This window comes from Brassica rapa, chromosome A08 (genome assembly GCF_000309985.2).
Source record: "Brassica rapa cultivar Chiifu-401-42 chromosome A08, CAAS_Brap_v3.01, whole genome shotgun sequence".
NCBI lineage: Eukaryota > Viridiplantae > Streptophyta > Magnoliopsida > Brassicales > Brassicaceae > Brassica > Brassica rapa.
This window is the reverse complement of record NC_024802.2, coordinates 15,141,498-15,159,773: the sequence shown is the minus strand read 5'-3', so window position 1 is coordinate 15,159,773 and position 18,276 is coordinate 15,141,498. Positions and strand designations below refer to the sequence as shown.

Here is an 18,276-nt window from a genome sequence, read left to right as displayed (position 1 = left end):
CATATATTAGACCTATAATATAATAGGGCTTATTATATTCACTCAAGCTGGAATTAAAAATAAAAGATAATAGAGTATTTTATAATTTATTATATAATATTTAATGGCTGAGTACTTGAATAGTAAAGTAAATCAAATGATCAATAACAGGAAAACAAATAAACTTTTATTTTGTTAGAGCTTTGTATCGGTGTAATCTTATCTTTATATAAAAAGTGGCGTCAGCAATGCATATCCTCTAAAACCCAATACATCCCCCATCTCTTATAAGATCGGCGAGAAAGGATGTACTCAACTATTATGAAATTCTTTTTTTTTTTCCATCTAGTATTTTATTAATGGGTCAAAGCCCAGAGAATCACATCAAAAAGCCCAATCAAAGGAGCAAACTAAGGCCCGACATAAAGGGCAAACGAAACAGGCCTCAAGCCCAAACCCTACCAACCGAACGGCGCCTCCGAGCCCCACGTCCAAAGCACTCGCATGCCCGCCCACGTGTTAACATTTACCCAAACCAAACAATGTACACATGTTTGAACCTCAACACAGAGGAAACACGTGTCACGAAAACTCCACGTCTCTCCACCAGAGAAGAACGTCGGAGCAAGTAACGTCGATTCACCGGAACCCACCGGAACCGGAACCACCACAATCCCTTCATCTTTTGATTCTCCTTACAACGGAGAGCATCATCGAACCTATTCGAGATCTCATTTATATATGCATGTAAATTATACACATTTAAGTTAAAAAAAAAATTATACACATTCGGATATTCTTCAAATTTCGAACTGTTCCAAAAATCCTTATCCACATCACACACAAGAAAGACAATAAAGAAGCAAACCACCACGCACCACAAACTTTGGGCATCTGACATCTCATCTTCCTTTGATTCTTTATACCACCGTTGTTCGCCGCGTAGGACTTTCCCGCATATCAAAGCATGCCACATATGCACAATCTCCACCTCACATGATTTTACACCATGTGGTTATTCTTTATTAGAGAATTTACTTTTATTGTTCTATAATGGGTTCTCTAGAGCCATACACAACACAAGTTAAAATATTTACAAAATTAAAGAATTATGGTCCAAGTAAATAATTCGCCTATGTATTATTATCAATCTTGATTACTATACTACAAAATTATGCCTTTTCCAGACCAATGCATTTTTACATTTTAAAGTAAAGAAACAGTGGAAGCATTGTAGCCTAATGGTTAAGGTCTAAAAGATTTTACATCCAAATCTGTGATTTGAATCTTACATTATGCAATTTCTTGCAGATTACAAGAAATTCAGGTTTCAAATTTCAGAGAGAGCGATTTATTAAAACAATTATGCAGACTACAAAAGAAAGACTTATAAAGGATTACAAAGGATCTTCAATATGGTACAAGTAAATCTGGTGGATCTTCATAGGATGGTTCATGTGATGCAATTAGACATATGTCCTCATAAAGCATGTAGTATTGTCGGTTGTCGAATTATCTATGTAATATTTTTTATGTAATAATTGTAATATCATTAATAAATCAGCGTTAGAAAAATAATACTCCCTCCGTTTTTTAATATAAGTCGTTTTACAGCTATGCACGTAGATTAAGAAAACCATTAATTTTTTATATTTTCTATAAAAAACATCATTAATTATTTACTTAACCACAATTCAACCAATAAAAAAATAAAAGATATATTATCATTGGTCATACAACATTAGTTATTAATAAATTTTACATAGAAAACCGAAAACGACATATAATTTGAAACAAAAAAGATTCTGTAAAACGACTTATATTAAAAAATAGAGGGAGTAATAAACAAACAAAACAAGTGGTTGAGGCGGGACCCAATAGACTTGTATTAAGGTCCGGACATATCCCAGGTGGGCTCACGTGGCTCCTAAGCCCGTTGAGAAACTTATTCGTCCACGTAGGACGGAGCAGAATCTCGCTCTCCTATTCCCAAGGCTGAGATTTCGCCACGTCATCGACTATAAAATATCTTGAAACACAACCATGAGTTTGTCGCCACCTTAAAACGGCGTGCGGCCATATGTAATAACGCATTAATAAGTGGTTTTCAAATTAAATAAACTAATAGTAGTACATATTAAAGCAGAGATTAATGTCAAAAATAGATGTGACCCGTTTTTTAATTACCAAGGATCTAAACCAAACTCGTTTGACATTATTATTGTCTAGATTAGTAGAAAATGAGTCAAGACATAAACCTAATAAAGATTGAAACATCACTGGAAAAAAAAAGACATACGCTACAAATTTCAATTTCATGATAAAGTCTTCAATCAACAGAGGCTTTGTTCGTTATCTTTGTAACTAGTACAGTATAATACACCATTATGATTTATATAAATTGTAGGTTGCTAATGATTGAACCATTCTTCTAATTAATTCAATACTTTACAAAAAAGAAAGCATAGTTGATTGAAAACGAGACGGTTCCTGACCACAAAATAGAAAGAAGCAAATATGAAACCAAAGAAGAGAAAACGATTTTTTTTTTGCTGATAAAAAGACGAAAGTAGCCTCAAAAAAGAATTGAATCACAGAAAACTCGCCACGACAATCCTCCTCCCGCAACTTGCACTTTCCTCTTTATTATTTCTCTGTCCCCAGAAAAATAGAAAAAAACACCAAAAGAGAGACAGAACCGAAGCAAACCTCAGAATCTCGAAGAGTGAATCTGATGGGGAAAAAGAAGTGTGATTTATGCGACGGTGTTGCAAGAATGTATTGCGAGTCAGATCAGGCGAGTCTTTGCTGGAACTGCGACGGTAAAGTTCACGGCGCTAACTTCCTTGTCGCCAAGCACGCGCGATGTCTTCTCTGCACCTCTTGCCAGTCCCTTACGCCGTGGAAAGCCACGGGGCTTCGTCTCGGTCCAACCTTCTCCGTCTGCGAGTCATGCGTCGCTCTTAAATCCGCCGCAGCCGGTGGAGGCGGCGTCAGGTTTGTGTCGGATGATAGGAGTCAGGAGATCAATGGTTCCGAGCACGAAGTGGATAGCGCGGAGTCGTACGATGATGACGAGGACGAAGATGAAGATGAGGAGTACAGTAGTGAAGATGAAGACGTTGAGGAGGAAGAAGCGGAGAATCAAGTGGTGCCGTGGTCTGCGGAAGCGGCGGCGCAACTGCCTCCTATGATGAGTTCATCATCATCTTCTGACGGTGGAGATCTGGTGGGGAAAAGGGGGAGGGACTGCTCCGATGTACGGATCTATCCTTACAACAATCTCGAATTATTTCGTTTTTTTTTTGGATTTAATTTATTTCTATTTTTGGAAACTACAGGACGAGATCGGAAGCTCTTCTTCAGCTCAAGAGTTAAACTATTCTCCACCGTTAAAGCGACCGTCGAGAGAAGGACCCGCGTCCAAATCAACGGCTGCGATTAACTCTCTTACCAGATTAGAAGGAGAGGGCACATTGAACGGCGCCGTTGATTCATCTCTCGTTGCCATCTCCAGAACGAGGAGAGATCTCAGCCGCTGATTCTCCATTTCCTCTCTGGTAAATCATCACCCGTCCATTTCTGAAATTCTAACAATACTTGTTTTAGTAATCGAGGTAGTTTAATTGTTGTCGTGCAACATTGTATTTTATTTTGATCTATTAATAGCATTATTATGTTGTTGTTTTTATTTATCTTAGTGACTAATTTGGGTTCGTATCATCGTATGTATTGAAAATGCTTATTACAATCGAATTTCATATCCTCTATATATTATTTGAGAAGCATTACAACTTCTTTTTGTAGCCACATGTCATCACTAGGATGATTCTTAGAATCATTAGAGAAATATGTTGGTCCATCTAATTATATAATAAGTTTTTTATTAAACTAACAATAAATTCATTATTAATGTATTTCATTATTTTCTTAAATAAAATTACGGAATTGCCTAATGTGGTTAAAGTATATATATGACAATTAATGATTTTGAATAATAAAGATTTGATAAAAATTAGTGTATATTCTATCATATTTGTTTAATTTTAAACTATTAAATAAATTAAACAACCACAATAACCATATAATAAAATTTTTAGATTTTTCTATATATGTTATATTTTGAATTTTGAAAAACGATTATAAATTACTAAAACTGTTAAAAGTTTCACATTGAAATGATTACAAAATTATATAAGTAAAAAGTATAATTTAATTAATTATTAATATTGATATATATATATATATTGTTTTAAATTAAACTATAAACCATATAAAATACATAAATCTTTTAGTTTTAAAATTTACTTTGAACAATTTTTTGGTAAAAGTTTTGAACGAACACTGACAACTTATTTTTTTAAAATTATAAATTATTAAAACTATTAGTCTCACAATAAAATTTTTGTTGTTAGTAATTTAAATCTTTTGCTATAAAAGATACAAATGATCAAAAACACTATATGAGTAGAAATCATCATTTAATAGACATTAATATTAAAAATATACTAAAATATACTATGTATGTTAGTATCATTTAAATTTAATTACATATCCTATCAAATATTAAAAAAAAATTGGATTAATAAAATTGATTTATATGTTCACACCAATTTAATTATATATTTAATAGTTACTGACTTTTAATTATTCAAAATATATTTATTATTTCAAAATATGTAAAAATATTTAATACATAAAATAATTTTTATATATAATGTTCATCCCGCGCAAGGCGCGGGTCTTAACCTAGTTTCGATTATAAGTTTATGGCTGATTCTATGGATCAAAGGAATGGGTGAGATTGGTGACAAATGGACACATTGATATGCATATTACTAAAATATAAATATATGATTGTGGTTTGCTTTGTAATATCGACCACATAAAAATAAAAATTGTGGGGACTACAGAATTTTTTTAATATAAATCAGATATTTATGGGTCCTGAATGTTTCTTTCATACGCCAAGAACATTGAACCTGTCATATCTGTCGAGTATGCGAACTGTTTTCGATGGTCCAAGAAGATAATGCCATCCCCTATGTTTACTTACCTTTAGCTTATCTCATCATCATCCTGGTTCACATGATCTATCCCCTTTATACACTTTAGTACAATAGTACTCTGGATAATAATTTGCTATTTTTGTCTGTTTGGATATATAAAGAAAAACAAATTCAGATCCTACCAAAACATCATTCTTAATATATATAAAAAAACAAACAAATCCCACGATAAATGGATATGAGTAAGTACAAATATTTTGTTAGGAAAAATTCGGTGGCTTTCACAATCTAAGCATATGACTATCGTCAAAGCATTCAAGCTTTCAGTCCATAGTTACAAAAGTCAAACCACCGATCTTTATCCCAAACGTTGAGTTTGACAATCAGTTTAAACTTAATATTAATTAATTAAGCACAACCTAACATTCTTCAACAATAACATAATGTGCATTTACACGGCATCATAAATTGAGGATATACTGATTCACAACTAGCACAGGAGACCTGTTTGATGAATGACTTGGTCAGATTGAGAACATGCTATAATAGCAAACCAACATCTATCTTGTAGTATCATATGGGATATCAAATCAGCTTGATGAATGAAGATCATAATCCCAAAAGGGTTTTGTGTTCATACAAACTCTTTTCATTAAACAATGTGAAAATCATACGGGTGAATCATTAAAAAAGAGATGACTGAGAATAATAAATCCAGAAGAGATTCCAGAGACTTCATGGTTGCAAAAGATAGCACAAAGCACACACACAATCACACACTCTTCTGCACAAATCTGCTGAAACCCTTTGTTTCCATCCATCAGTTGTTGTACCTACGAGTTTCAAAAGAATCAAGACCACTCCTCAATCCTCATATGGTGGTTTATATTTTACCTGGCTGTGAAGAGGGTGAATCAAATGAGATACTAAGAGCATGTACAACGGTAAAAATGTGCAATCCTTAGTCAAAATCCTTAATGCTTTTTGATTAAAAAAATATTAAAAGAGAAGGGCAAAGTTAAGGATGATCCTTAATTAAGGATTAAAACACCATAGTCCTTAGTGACGTGGCAAGCTTAGTAAAGTTAGAAAACCTACGGGGAGCTGCTGAGAAAAAAAAAAGGAAATCGGAGGTGGCGAAATTTAATCACCGGAGAAGCGGAGAAGAAGAGTATGACGGTGGCAGAGCCCGGGAAGCTAAATATAGAGGAGTCACCTCCGCTATGGGGATCTCGCAGCGTCGATTGCTTCGAGAAGCTCGAACAAATCGGTGAAGGAACTTACGGTTAAATTACTCGAATCCACTCTCGACTCCTTTGGGTATTCAAAAAGGCATAAACTTTCTTACTCGGGAGGATTGATCAGTTGTTGGGTTAGAAACAGTTTTTTGATTGTGGGTTTCAGTTTTTCACAATGCATATCCTTCTGATTTCGATGTTAGGTGGTGAATCAATATCTGAAGAGATGTTTATTGTTCGTTGTTGTTTGATGTTGCAGTCAGGTATGGGAGCAGCGTACGGGACAGCGAAGAGCGGGGTCGGTGTGGCGTCGATGGGTGTGATGAGACCAGAGCTTGTGATGAAATCGATTGTTCCCGTGGTTATGGCTGGTGTGTTGGGTATTTATGGTTTGATCATTGATGTCATCATCAGTACTGGAATCAATCCAAAGGCCAAGTCTTACTATCTATTCGATGGCTATGCTCATCTCTCTTCGGGTCTCGCTTGTGGTCTCGCCGGTCTCTCCGCTGGTATGGCTATTGGAATCGTCGGCGACGCAGGTGTCAGGTAATTGCAAAAACTATATAGTCTCTTTAAAAAGATAGATTCTTTGTTTCTAGATTGATGATGCTATGTTTAAGTGTTAATCTTGGTGTTATATAATTGGAGAGTGAGTTGTTATTTAGAGCTAAAACGGTTGATGATGGATGACTTTGTTGTTTCTTTCTTGTGCTTCCTCGCTTCTTCCATAACCTTTGATAATAAACAACAAGATCTCATTATCAGATGAAACCTACTCAAAACATTAGCTAAACTGTAACAGTACGTACCTGAAAGTAGTTAAAGCCATAGTGGCTAAAAATAGCCACACGTTACCAATTTCTGTCTATTGTTGCATTAGTGTTTGTATCTAGTTGGAGTTGAGAGAGATGTTCTGTCTTTGTAATGTGGTGTGATTTGTGTATTGCAGAGCGAATGCACAGCAATCAAAGCTGTTTGTGGGAATGATTTTGATTCTCATCTTTGCTGAAGCTACTTGTAATCCTTTGCTACAATGGTTTTTAATTGTATTGCATTGTCGTTGCTTTCATTTTCGTTGAGATGCATATATGTGGAATAGAGTAATTTACTCTTTCTCTTAAAATTTCAACTTACTAATTCCTAAGGATTTCAAATTAGAAAACACCATTGGAGATACAATTTTGATTAGAATCCTTAACTATTCAAATTTAAAAAAAAAATAGTTTAATAATGTTAAGGACTCCAATGGTGATAACACCATTGGAGATGCTCTAAGGGCCCATTACTCATCTGTAAAAGAAAGAGGATTCAACTATTATTCACTTTGGATAATCAAACCACATGCAGCGATGATATTTAAAGACAAAATCTAAACCACATAGAATATCAATCAAGTGGATCATATATACCTTTAATGTGCTCATGATGAGCCGAATCAGCAGCAATCTTAGCCTCATCCTCCTCATCATCATCCCTACCTGATTTAACGGTAACAATAGCATCCTTAGTACCTCCAGGAGCAGGACAAGCGTCACGATCATCAGGGAATCTAACAACAACAACAGGACAAACACAGTGATGAACACAATAATCACTAACAGACCCAAGCTTCCCATCACTCCCTCTCTTCTCAGCACCAAACCCTCTGCTCCCCATTATCACAGCGCTAACACCAAGCCTCTCGATCTCCAAACACAGCCTCTCCCTCATATCGTGATCCTTCACTATATGAACCTTGTGTGGAAACCCGGCCTCCGTCAACGGCCTTGTTAGATCGGAGACCTTTGAGGCCGTGAACGCGTCGAAATCCTCCTGGCTGTGCTGAGTCTGGAGAGGGAGCGGGCCCCAGTCCGCGCCGAAGAGGACGGAGGTGGGGGACACGTGGAGGATGACGACGGCGTCTCCGGGGCGGATGTAGTGATCGACGGCCCAGCGAACGGCGAAGGAGCTTTCTTCGGAGAGGTCGACGGCGACTCCGATTTTACGGCGGGCGCCGGCGGTTGGGGTGGGGGTGGCGGCGGAGGGGGTGGAGGAGGAGTGGTGGTGGATCTTGATGGTGGGGAGGTGAGGGTGATCGGAATCTGGGTGCATGGTTTCTAATTATGGAAACTTCCGATCGAGGAAGAAGGAGAGAGCAGTGTTTATTTATTTACTACTTTGAATTTAATTTTAAGTGTTTGTTTATTGCTAATTGTTGGATAAGTTGGTAATAGTTAAATCATATACATTGAATTTTCCAGAAGTTGAAAAATGCGCGAACGTGCTGAGCAGTGAGCAGCAGCTGAGTGTGGTAATACAAAAAATGCGCGGTTTCATATTTTTCCCGGGAAAACAACTTTTCAAAATCAATTTTACAAAGAAAATAATAGAAGAGAATTTAATTGGTTTTTTGTATTTAAATTGATTTAAAAAATTTATATCATAGAAGTCTAAATGAAAGTTGTCATTTTTTCTGTTAATATGTAGCCAATTCAAAAGGAAAAAGATTTACTGCTAACTATACAACTCATGATTTTAAAAATTAGTTTAGACGGGCTACAAAACGGTCTTAACCAAAACAATTTTCTTAAATTCAATTTATATGATTTAAATAGGTTAAAAACAATTTTAATATAGTTTAAACCATTTTAAATCAGTTTAAATTGATTTAAATTAGTATAAGTATGTTAAATATCCACATAAATCCACAAATTAGTTTTTTTGTTTTGTTTTGTATATCTAATTTTGGTAGTTCATCAAAATAATTTTATAGTTAAATTTCCAAACTAAAATATTTTATATAAATGTAAAATATATATAAAATAATCAATAATTTGTTAATTCTTATGACCCGTTTAAATTCCAAATAATAATTCGAGTAGTCAATAATCTTTTACAAAGCATCTAGTTACACGATTTCATGAACATTGACAACCTCAAGCACAAAACCAATATACTATATACATTGATTTAACAATTTGAAATAAAAAAGGTTGTTGTGAGTAGATTGTGTGTGGTTGATGTTGCTGCAGGAAGCATGAGCTGGAGGGAGTGGAGAACACGATTTACGTTGGGAGTACAATAACGAGACACAAGACTACGTATGTGAACCTACAAACAAATAATCAAACTAACAAATTGATCTAGAAAAAGCTGACACTAATCAAGTAATCATAGCTCATTCGCATTAGCTGCAGCCAGACTGCTGGTCAGCTTGTTCGGAATGAATGATTCCATTGTATAACACACCTGGCATCAATACAAATTGTTTTCTTGTTGGAACGGTCATGTATGGAGAAGTAACAAAGGTTAATCTGCAGAATGGAACCAATGTGGGAATTTGTTTACAGAAGACAAGACTCAAAATTATCAACAACTAATCACACTTGCGGGGATAGCTCAGTTGGGAGAGCGTCAGACTGAAGATCTGAAGGTCGCGTGTTCGATCCACGCTCACCGCATTCAATTTTTTCTTATTAATTTTACTTACTTGAAATGCAACGTTTTGTGCAGTAGGGAAAACATAGAGTGTTTCAGAAAAAGAAGACTAACTAACTATTAGTTAGAGAGATTTGCGGTCAATCAGAAAAGTTTAAACTATTAAACCAATTTCATTGTATTGTATAGCTCTGAATTAGTCAAGGTACTAAAGCTCAAGTTGCCTTATAGTTTGATGCTAACGAGTGAGAAATCCGATTGTATTTGTATATGTGTTAAGAAGATTGATGGCATTAATAGATTGCACTTGTTCACTTTGCATGTTCTCAGTTACTCACCGACTAACAGATCAAGATGGAGAGGCTGACAAGAAAGAGCAGTATGATCGTGATGTTCAAAGACAAAGCTGACTAATGTGGTTATTATTGTTTATAAAAATAAGAAGATTAAGAAAAATGAAGATTAATAAGCTAACTAAGAACCTAATTTTTCTTTTTATAAAAAAACTAAGAACCTAATTTTGAAGAAAATAAATGTAACCAGATTAAAAACTATACAACTTGTTTGAAGAACGTTGAATGCATGTGTGGGTGAAATGTCCAAAGGCACACAAACCGGGGCAATTCCCATGTTGCCCATCTTGGAGTAAAATAATTTGTTTCCGGAGGAAAAATAATCACAGAATTGGCTCTATAAATTGACAGCCAACGGTCAACTTCTCATATCCATAGATAATAAAATAGAAAAAGACTAGAAATGAAGATCTCTAAAACCTCATCGTTAGTGATGACTCTTCTTTCAATCATGTTATGTTTCTTGCGAGCCAAGTCACAAGGAGTTTACTGCAGCAACCCTTACCAACTATGTTTCCAGAAGTACATACTGTGTCCTGCAGAGTGCCCCAGCACCGGTGCCGCCGCCACTAATAACAAAGTCTGTTATGTAGACTGTCGTAACATTCTATGCACCTCCGAGTGTCGCAGTAAGAAGAAAAAAATGCTTGGAACATTTTTTATATTAATCAAGGTTTATATTTAAGTAATTCTCATATTAAGTAATGTTTTTAGGGGCGAGTCTAAATTGCAATAGACCTGGACCGGCTTGTAACGACCCGAGGTTAATAGCTGGTGATGAGAATGTGGTCTATTTCTACGGAAAGAGCAAAGAACATTTTAGCCTTGTCTCGGACCCTGACCTTCAGATCAATGCTAGGTTCACTGGCCACAGGCCAGCTGGTCGTTCTAGAGACTTCACTTGGGTTCAAGCTCTAGGGTTCCTCTTCAACTCTCAAAAGTTTTCCCTTGAGGCCACCAAAGTAGCCACTTGGGACGACAGCATCGACCATCTCAGATTCTCTTTCGATGGCCAGGATTTAATTATCCCCGAGGAAATTCTCTCCACATGGTAAATAATATCAAAATATCATGCTTTACGCTGTGATCATTTCAAATACAGTTCCAAGTCTTATGTATTCGTAAAAGTAATTATATTTTTTAAAAGTGGATGATGAGATATTTTTGTATATTTGTATATTGGATTCTACACTAAGCACATGTGCGTTTAAGCAGGTACTCGCCCAAAAAGGACATCAAGATTCGGAGAGCGACAAAGATGAACAGCGTGACCGTAACAATCAAAGACAAGGCAGAGATTATGGTCAATGTGGTTCCTGTGACTAAAAAAGACGATAGGATCCAAAGCTACAAAGTGCCTTCGGATGACTGTTTGGCACATCTAGAGGTTCAGTTCAGGTTTCTTAACCTATCCCCAAGAGTCGATGGAATCTTGGGATGCACTTCTAGGCCTGGTTTCCAAAATCAGGCTAAGTCTGGAGCTGCAATGCCAGTGGTTGGTGGTGAGGATAAGTTCAGAACATCTTCTCTACTCTCTCATGACTGTAGGACTTGCATTTTTACTGGTCTAAGCAGTTCAATCAAGTGGGAGACTGGACACGCAGTATTGGATTTGGATTGCACTCGTGGGGCATCTTCCGGATACGGAATCATTTGCAGAAGCAGGAAGTGATTTTGTACGAAAGACCGATCTCCTAATTAACTTATCGTGTATAAGCAAAACAAATGGAGATCTTACCTATGATAAACTGATTTCTAATATCTTAATTTATCTCAAACTGTCTAGACAAACTTAAATTAAATAGTATCATATTTTTTTTACAGCAACTATTTATAAAAAAATATGGAAGTGATTCCGTTAAAAAATTTACTGAATGAAGTAATCTTTCTCATAAATGTAATGTTATAATAAATTAGCCTTAAAAAAAAGAATGAAGTAACTCGAATAATGGGTTAATGATACTACTTGAAGTCCCCAATAGTACTTTACCATGCGCCACATATTTGAATCTTTCTAAGTTTGATATAAAATTTTGGATGACAAAAAAAAAAAGTACTTTACCATGCGCCACAAATTCATCAGCTAGCAGTTCACCTTACTAGAGGATTTTTAAATCCACACAAATAGGTTTTATATTCTATATGCTATGTGATGATATACTATTGTCGTACTTGGGGTGTTTTTTATTTCTTTTAATGTATGACTGCAAAAATTATTTGAAGTTGAGGAGTCTTGATTCTGGTTTCTCCATACTGCAATACTGTATATTTTGTAATCATAAAATTTAGGAAATAAGTAAAAGTGAAATACGAATATTTTTATTTTTCTGTATTAATAGGAAACTTAATCTTTTCTCTATTTAAACTACTGCACTTGTGCCATCTTTGATTAAGAACACGAACTATGGCATATTCAGTTTGGTATTTGGTTCTTCTTGTTTGATATTAAGAGTTAACAAGGTATTCAGTTGTTTTTGGTATTCAAAGTCAACAAAAAGACGAGAATGCACAAGTCTAAAACTATTTCAAATCTGGGTGTGTTTGTTCTCTGCTGCGTTTTTAGCTTAAAGAAGAGCATGTGGACGCTGGAACCAGCAGCTTCACTGACTATGAAGAGAGTCCGTTTGACAATACCAGTGGCAGTACTAAGAATGATCCAGTGGAGCGATTACACCGTTAGAGGGTTAGTGATCTTCAAAGTGCATTCCATTTTCATTTCAGTCTCCTTTCCGCTCTTGTAATTTGGATAGATTTGAGGTTCATTTCATTTTGAACTGATAGATATTGGTTAAATTATGCACAATGTTTAATTGTGTTTCTAGAAAGAGGATACTATTTTGTTACTTGCCCTCGTCCAAATAGACCAGATTAGTATTTCTCTGTTTCCTGACTATGCATTAAGACAAGAAACGGATGCAGATGTCTACTCTTTTTCTTGTTTTCTGGTTAGAGAAACTTCGAGACTCATGTGTTCTGGTTTCCCATCCATAGTCTTCCTCACAACGGCAAGGTGATCACCAGCCAAAGTCGTTGAAAGATGGGGATAACCAGACAAAGTCACTGAAGAAGGATCATTGCAACACTAGTAAGTTATGTAGAAGATCTCATTATCTGCCTTGAGCTTCTCACGCGCCTCGGTTGTGTAATCTTCAAGAGTTTCCACAACAACCTTGTTGAGCTCCAAGGGTAAGTAAGCATCCAAACACTGCAATTACATGTGTAAGAGAACAACAAGTTTGTTCAATTTTTTCTTTAAAGAGATAAGAGGAGTTGCAACAAAAGAAAAGTACATACACGATCTGCTTTGTAGAAGAAGGCGACTTCCATGAGAAGTTGCAGCCAGTCATTGTCATGCAGCTCTGATTCTGGCACCTGCGAATGAATGAAGGTTACTATAACAAAAGCAAACTAAAACAAATACAAGTTCAAAAAAAAAAAACTCCATGAATTATCATCTAATGTTATTACCACGTAATACTTTTTACTGTCACGTTCCAAGGCCTGATCAGAATACCATTTGGGCAGTGGACCTTTGTAGAATTGATGTACCGTGCTCTCGTCCCAGTCATGATCCACATCCAGATGCTTGTCCCCTGATCTCTAAAACAGTTAGCTTTGATCTTTTCATAAAAACAGAGTTAGTCCTGAATAGTCTTACATGGAGGAGTGAATCTGGAGACTATGTTGCGCAAGAAAAGTCTGACACCCATTCGACTCTGACGTCCTTCGTCGCGTTACAGCATCTGAAAAGAGAAGACAAAGCCGATGTCCGGATCCACTGCGTCCTAAGTAACGCAGAAGTCCATGGATCCAGCATCCCACAAACTATGTTTCTCCCAGCGGTTAAACTTAAAGTTTGTTCTCTAATCAAAACCAAAACAAAACTCAGAAACTTAATGATCAGTAGTTAGTTAGATAATTAATGTAGATGTTGGTAGACATTGCGCATTTTATTACAGCAGAGGGGCCGGCCATTCTTTGGTTTGTCTGCGCAGTATCTGCTTGATCACGTTCCTGTCCACAAGTCCATGCAATAAAAAAAAGATCGTGTGTGTTGCAATATGAATACTGTAGCAGCTGGAATCAACTATGTTTTGAAAAACAGAATACCAAGAGAACAAGATCGGAAACTCACGGGGTGTGACAATAAGGCTGTCATAGGAGCAGATATTACTTACTACAACGTGATAGGAAAGGTTGCTTTATTACCTCTTAAGGGAGCCTTGGTCTATTTACACACACAACCTATCGCTGCCAAGTTACACTTGTTTGACTGCTTAGATAAATTTAAACCTGTAAGTAGATTTAGTCAATTAACTCTTTGCTAACATATCTTAATAACATCTTTTTTTTTTAACACTGGATTTCATTCATATATGGAAAAACTAGCTCAGCCCCAAATAAAGGTGAGCAAAGTAACAGACGTTCACAAAGTCTCAAAGAACCAACACGTCCCAAAACGAGAGTGAATAAGAGGAAATTCAAGGTAAAAACAGAGCAAAATATAAAACCACCAGTAGGCAGTATAACAGCAAGGAAACTCAGATTCTGAGTGTGGGGGTAGTAGAATAGCAGGACCAGAGGACACGGGTCCAAACAATAGCATTACCAATCAGTAATAGTGCTGGTTGTGGTTTCTCAAGGTCGTAGCTACAACTTCTTTGAGAAGAAGATTGTTTAGCCAAAGGGGACCCCCTGATGCCACGTAGGACTGTGACCTGTGATCAGAAGTGACACTAGTAGCGATCGACATAGCCGCCAGATTTCTTGAAACGTTAACATAGTCTACTCTCCATTCCGGAAGAAACCGCAGGCGCTCGTTAATATTAGAGATTAAGAGACGGAATTGTGGAAAGAGTTCTGGTCGTAGAAGGGCCATGCGAAGGTCTAGCGAGGAGGTTTCCAGAATCACTTGATGAAAGTGATGACTTGCCATCGATTCCACTGACCATAAAAGGGCTTGGAGCTCTGAATGCAGAGGCGATGTCAGTCTGGTGAAAGCACGCCGACTGTGTAGGAGAACCTTACCTTCCTCGTTACGAACGATCCAAGCCGCTCCACTAAATGGAGCATTAAAAACCCAAGACGCAGCCACATTACATTTAAGCCAGTTAGGGGGAGGTCTCTGCCAGCAAACCTGATCAGTTGGTCCAGACGATAAAGGGGCTTCCAAGATAGCACTTGGAGCCATCGTTTCTCTCCAAATCTCAGCTTCCATTGAAGCTTTGTCAAATACCATAGCCGGAGCAAGTCTTGTATGCTCAAAGCAAAACTCATTCCTTGCTTTCCATATATGCCAGAGGACCCAAGGGAACATCTGAGCGGTATTTGGAGGCAAATTTTTCCTCTTACTACAACCCAGGAGATGGTAGAGATTAAGGAAAACTGAGTTCGACCAAGAGCCTGACGGAGGCATAGGGATAGACGTATGAGCCCAGACCTCTTTCGCATATTTGCAATGAAACAATACATGAGCAATGTCTTCGTGACCCCTACCACACGCTGAGCACATAGGATCAATGTTAATACCTCTGGTCCGCAGTCGAGCACGAACAGCCAAAGCACCAGAAAGGATTTTCCATAAGAAATGTTTCAGCTTGGGAGAGGTTTTGGTTTTCCATAGCTCTGACCATAGCTTCTTTTCCAGGGCAGACACTGCAGGCTCAGTAGAGTTAAGACTCGCTGTCTCAATCTCCAAGAATTTATACCCACTCTTTGACGTGTACTTCCCATCTTTAGTATATGCCCATATAAGCTTGTCTGGCCTGTTGGGGGACTTCCTTGTTTTGAGAATAATCTCAACATCAGTAGGAGTGAAAGTTTGACGTAACAGATTCTCATTCCATATGCCAGTGTGATGATCAAAAAGATCTTCCACCTTTAGAGTAAGATCCACCACTGAGTTCTCTCTGTAATTTGGGCAGCGAGGGATTTTGTCAATGATCCACTTGTCCCACCAGACGTTTGTGCTTGAACCATCACCAATGGACTGGACCAGCCCTTGTTTGAGCACTTCTCGTCCATGTAAGATGCTCCTCCATGCAAAAGAAGGCCGCGATCCCAAGCTACTCTCCATGAAAGAACAGTTCTTGAAATAACGGTGCTTGAGAACACGAGCAACAAGCGAATCTGGGTTGCTCCAAATACGGTAAGCTTGTTTTCCTAGTAGAGACTGATTGAACATCTCTAGATCCTTGAAGCCCAAACCACCTTCACTCTTGGATTTACACAACTTTTGCCATGAGACCCAAGCGATTTTTCTCTTATTAGAACCACTACTCCACCAGAACTCAGTCATTGCACTGACAAGGCGGGCACATGTATCTTTGGGGAGGCGGAAGCATGACATAGCATAGATGGGTAGAGAGAGGCAAACTGACTTGAGTAAGATCTCCTTGCCTCCCTGAGATAGCGCTTTTGCGAACCAACCATTCAACCTTCCATGGAGCTTACTTCGAATGAAGCTGAGCAGTTGTCTCTTCGAACCACTAAAGCATTCCGGTAGTCCCAAGTAAGTTCCTTCTCCTCCTTCCTTATCAATATCAAGGATCCCTTGAACTTCAGTCTTGACATCAGCAGGGACTTTAGAACCAAAAATCACAGAGGACTTGAGAGGATTAATCAACTGCCCTGAGGCATCACCATATCTCTTCAAGCACATCATAATCTCTTCTGCCTCCAGTGCATTCGCCTTACACATCAAAAGACTGTCATCGGCAAACAAAAGGTGATGCACTGCAGGACCAGAAGCTCCTAGTTTGATCCCATGGAGCTTACCCAATTCCGCTGACATGTTTAAGCCGTTAACTAGCGCCTCCGCACATAGGATAAAGAGAAAAGGGGAGAGAGGGTCACCCTGACGGAGACCCCTTTCTGGTTTGATGAAGCCGTGAGAAGCCCCATTTAACAGTACTGAGTATGAGACCGTACTAACGCATGCCATGATCCAGCGAACCCACTCCCGTGCAAACCCCATACGCTCTAAAAGTGTCTCAAGGAAACACCACTCCACTCGGTCATATGCCTTTGACATATCTGTTTTGATCGCCATGTATTCATCAGAAACGCCATCTTTTGTTCTCAGGGCATGAACCATTTCATGGGCGATAATGATGTTGTCGGATATTAACCGGCCTGAGACAAAAGCACCTTGAGTTTCAGAAACCACCTCCGGTAGGATGACCTTTAGTCTATTACATAGGACATTGGAGATGATCTTATACTGGACAGAGCAAAGGCTGATAGGTCTAAGGTCCTGCATCCGATTTGCGTTCAATACTTTTGGGATGAGGCTCAACTGTGTGTGGTTCCATCCTTCAGGGATCACAGCCGTAGCAAAGAAGCTCTGAACCTCTCTAATTACTGCAGGTCCAACTATATGCCAATATTTGTGGTAGAAATTTCCATTCAGACCGTCCTCCCCCGGTGCACTACCTCCATCAATACTCATAGCTGCCTTTTTAATTTCCTCAGAAGAAACTGGAGCAATCAGCCGTGAGTTCATTTCTTCTGTAATCCGGCTCTGGAAACCCTCAAATAGCGTCTGTAGGTTATAAGGGTTGGTGCTTAGGAACAGCTCTCTGAAATACTCAGCCGCGATGTTTCCTTTTGAACCTTCAGAGAAATGCTCATTACCAAACTCGTCAAACAGCATAAGAAGTCGATTCTGGACCTTCTTTCCTTTGACTACATTGTGGAAGTACTTGGAGTTGCGATCCCCTTCCCTAAGCCATTCTTCTCTGCACTTTTGTCTCCAAAACCTCTCCTCTTCCATATAGGCTTCAGCTAGTTGTTTTTTGATCCGTTTCAGCACCGCTCGGATCGGATATAGTTTGGAGACTTCCTTCTCCAGAGCTGCCTTGAGCCTCAAGATACGCTCATGGGAATTAAGATCAGAAGTTTTTTTCCACCTGGAGATCCCTCTGCGCACCTTAGAAATGCGATCCATGATACATACCGGATCCCCAGAGTCCCCCCATCCCTGAGCAACTACTTCTTCAAAACCTTGACGGTGAAGCAAGCGGTTATCCAAGTAAAATCTTCCTCGTTTTAATTCTCGTTGTTCCAGAACAAAACCAATCAGTATATGTCTATGATCAGAGCCCCACATATCTCCATATTCCACGCTCGATCTTGGGAACAAGTTAAACCATTCATCGTTGCCAAAGCACCTATCGAGGCGGCATTGAACCCAGACCATCTCTCTCCAGCCTCCCCACGACAGAACATTCCCCGAACTCCGCAGTTCCCTAATCTTACAGCTCCTGGCCATGTCCC

General features: G+C 38.1%; 4 protein-coding genes and 1 non-coding gene across 6 annotated transcripts; 4 read left to right on the top strand and 1 right to left on the bottom strand.

Moving 5' to 3' along the window:
• Positions 1-2,458: 2,458 nt before the first annotated feature.
• Positions 2,459-3,753, top strand: LOC103834812 (zinc finger protein CONSTANS-LIKE 1). The gene is made up of 2 exons (XM_009110896.3): positions 2,459-3,238; positions 3,321-3,753. The coding sequence occupies exons 1-2, from the start codon at positions 2,714-2,716 to the stop codon at positions 3,519-3,521; spliced, it is 726 nt and encodes a 241-aa protein (XP_009109144.1). The 5' UTR covers positions 2,459-2,713; the 3' UTR covers positions 3,522-3,753.
• Positions 3,754-5,566: 1,813 nt separating this feature from the next.
• LOC103834811 (universal stress protein PHOS34) lies at positions 5,567-8,515 on the bottom strand. Of its 2 annotated transcripts, none has more exons than XM_033277221.1 (4): positions 7,639-8,515; positions 7,507-7,519; positions 5,881-5,919; positions 5,567-5,816 (listed from the first exon to the last, which is right to left on the bottom strand). In XM_033277221.1, the coding sequence occupies exons 1-2, from the start codon at positions 8,318-8,320 to the stop codon at positions 7,512-7,514; spliced, it is 690 nt and encodes a 229-aa protein (XP_033133112.1). In that variant the 5' UTR covers positions 8,321-8,515; the 3' UTR covers positions 5,567-5,816; positions 5,881-5,919; positions 7,507-7,511. The 2 variants fall into 2 exon arrangements, with proteins under 2 accessions (XP_033133112.1, XP_009109143.1); XM_009110895.3 differs by having other exon boundaries at positions 5,579-5,821; positions 5,883-5,919; positions 7,506-7,519; positions 7,639-8,514.
• LOC103835524 (V-type proton ATPase 16 kDa proteolipid subunit-like) lies at positions 6,229-7,386 on the top strand. Its single transcript, XM_018653923.2, has 2 exons — positions 6,229-6,775; positions 7,179-7,386. The coding sequence occupies exons 1-2, from the start codon at positions 6,402-6,404 to the stop codon at positions 7,306-7,308; spliced, it is 504 nt and encodes a 167-aa protein (XP_018509439.2). The 5' UTR covers positions 6,229-6,401; the 3' UTR covers positions 7,309-7,386.
• A 316-nt stretch (positions 8,516-8,831) lies between the features above and the next one.
• Positions 8,832-12,040, top strand: LOC103835522. The gene is made up of 3 exons (XM_009111706.2): positions 8,832-10,628; positions 10,714-11,050; positions 11,215-12,040. Exons 1-3 carry the CDS (start codon positions 10,403-10,405, stop codon positions 11,669-11,671), a joined length of 1,020 nt encoding a protein of 339 aa, XP_009109954.2. The 5' UTR covers positions 8,832-10,402; the 3' UTR covers positions 11,672-12,040.
• TRNAF-GAA lies at positions 9,597-9,669 on the top strand. Its single transcript has one exon. It is a non-coding gene; the product is annotated as a tRNA-Phe (tRNA).
• Positions 12,041-18,276: the final 6,236 nt, after the last annotated feature.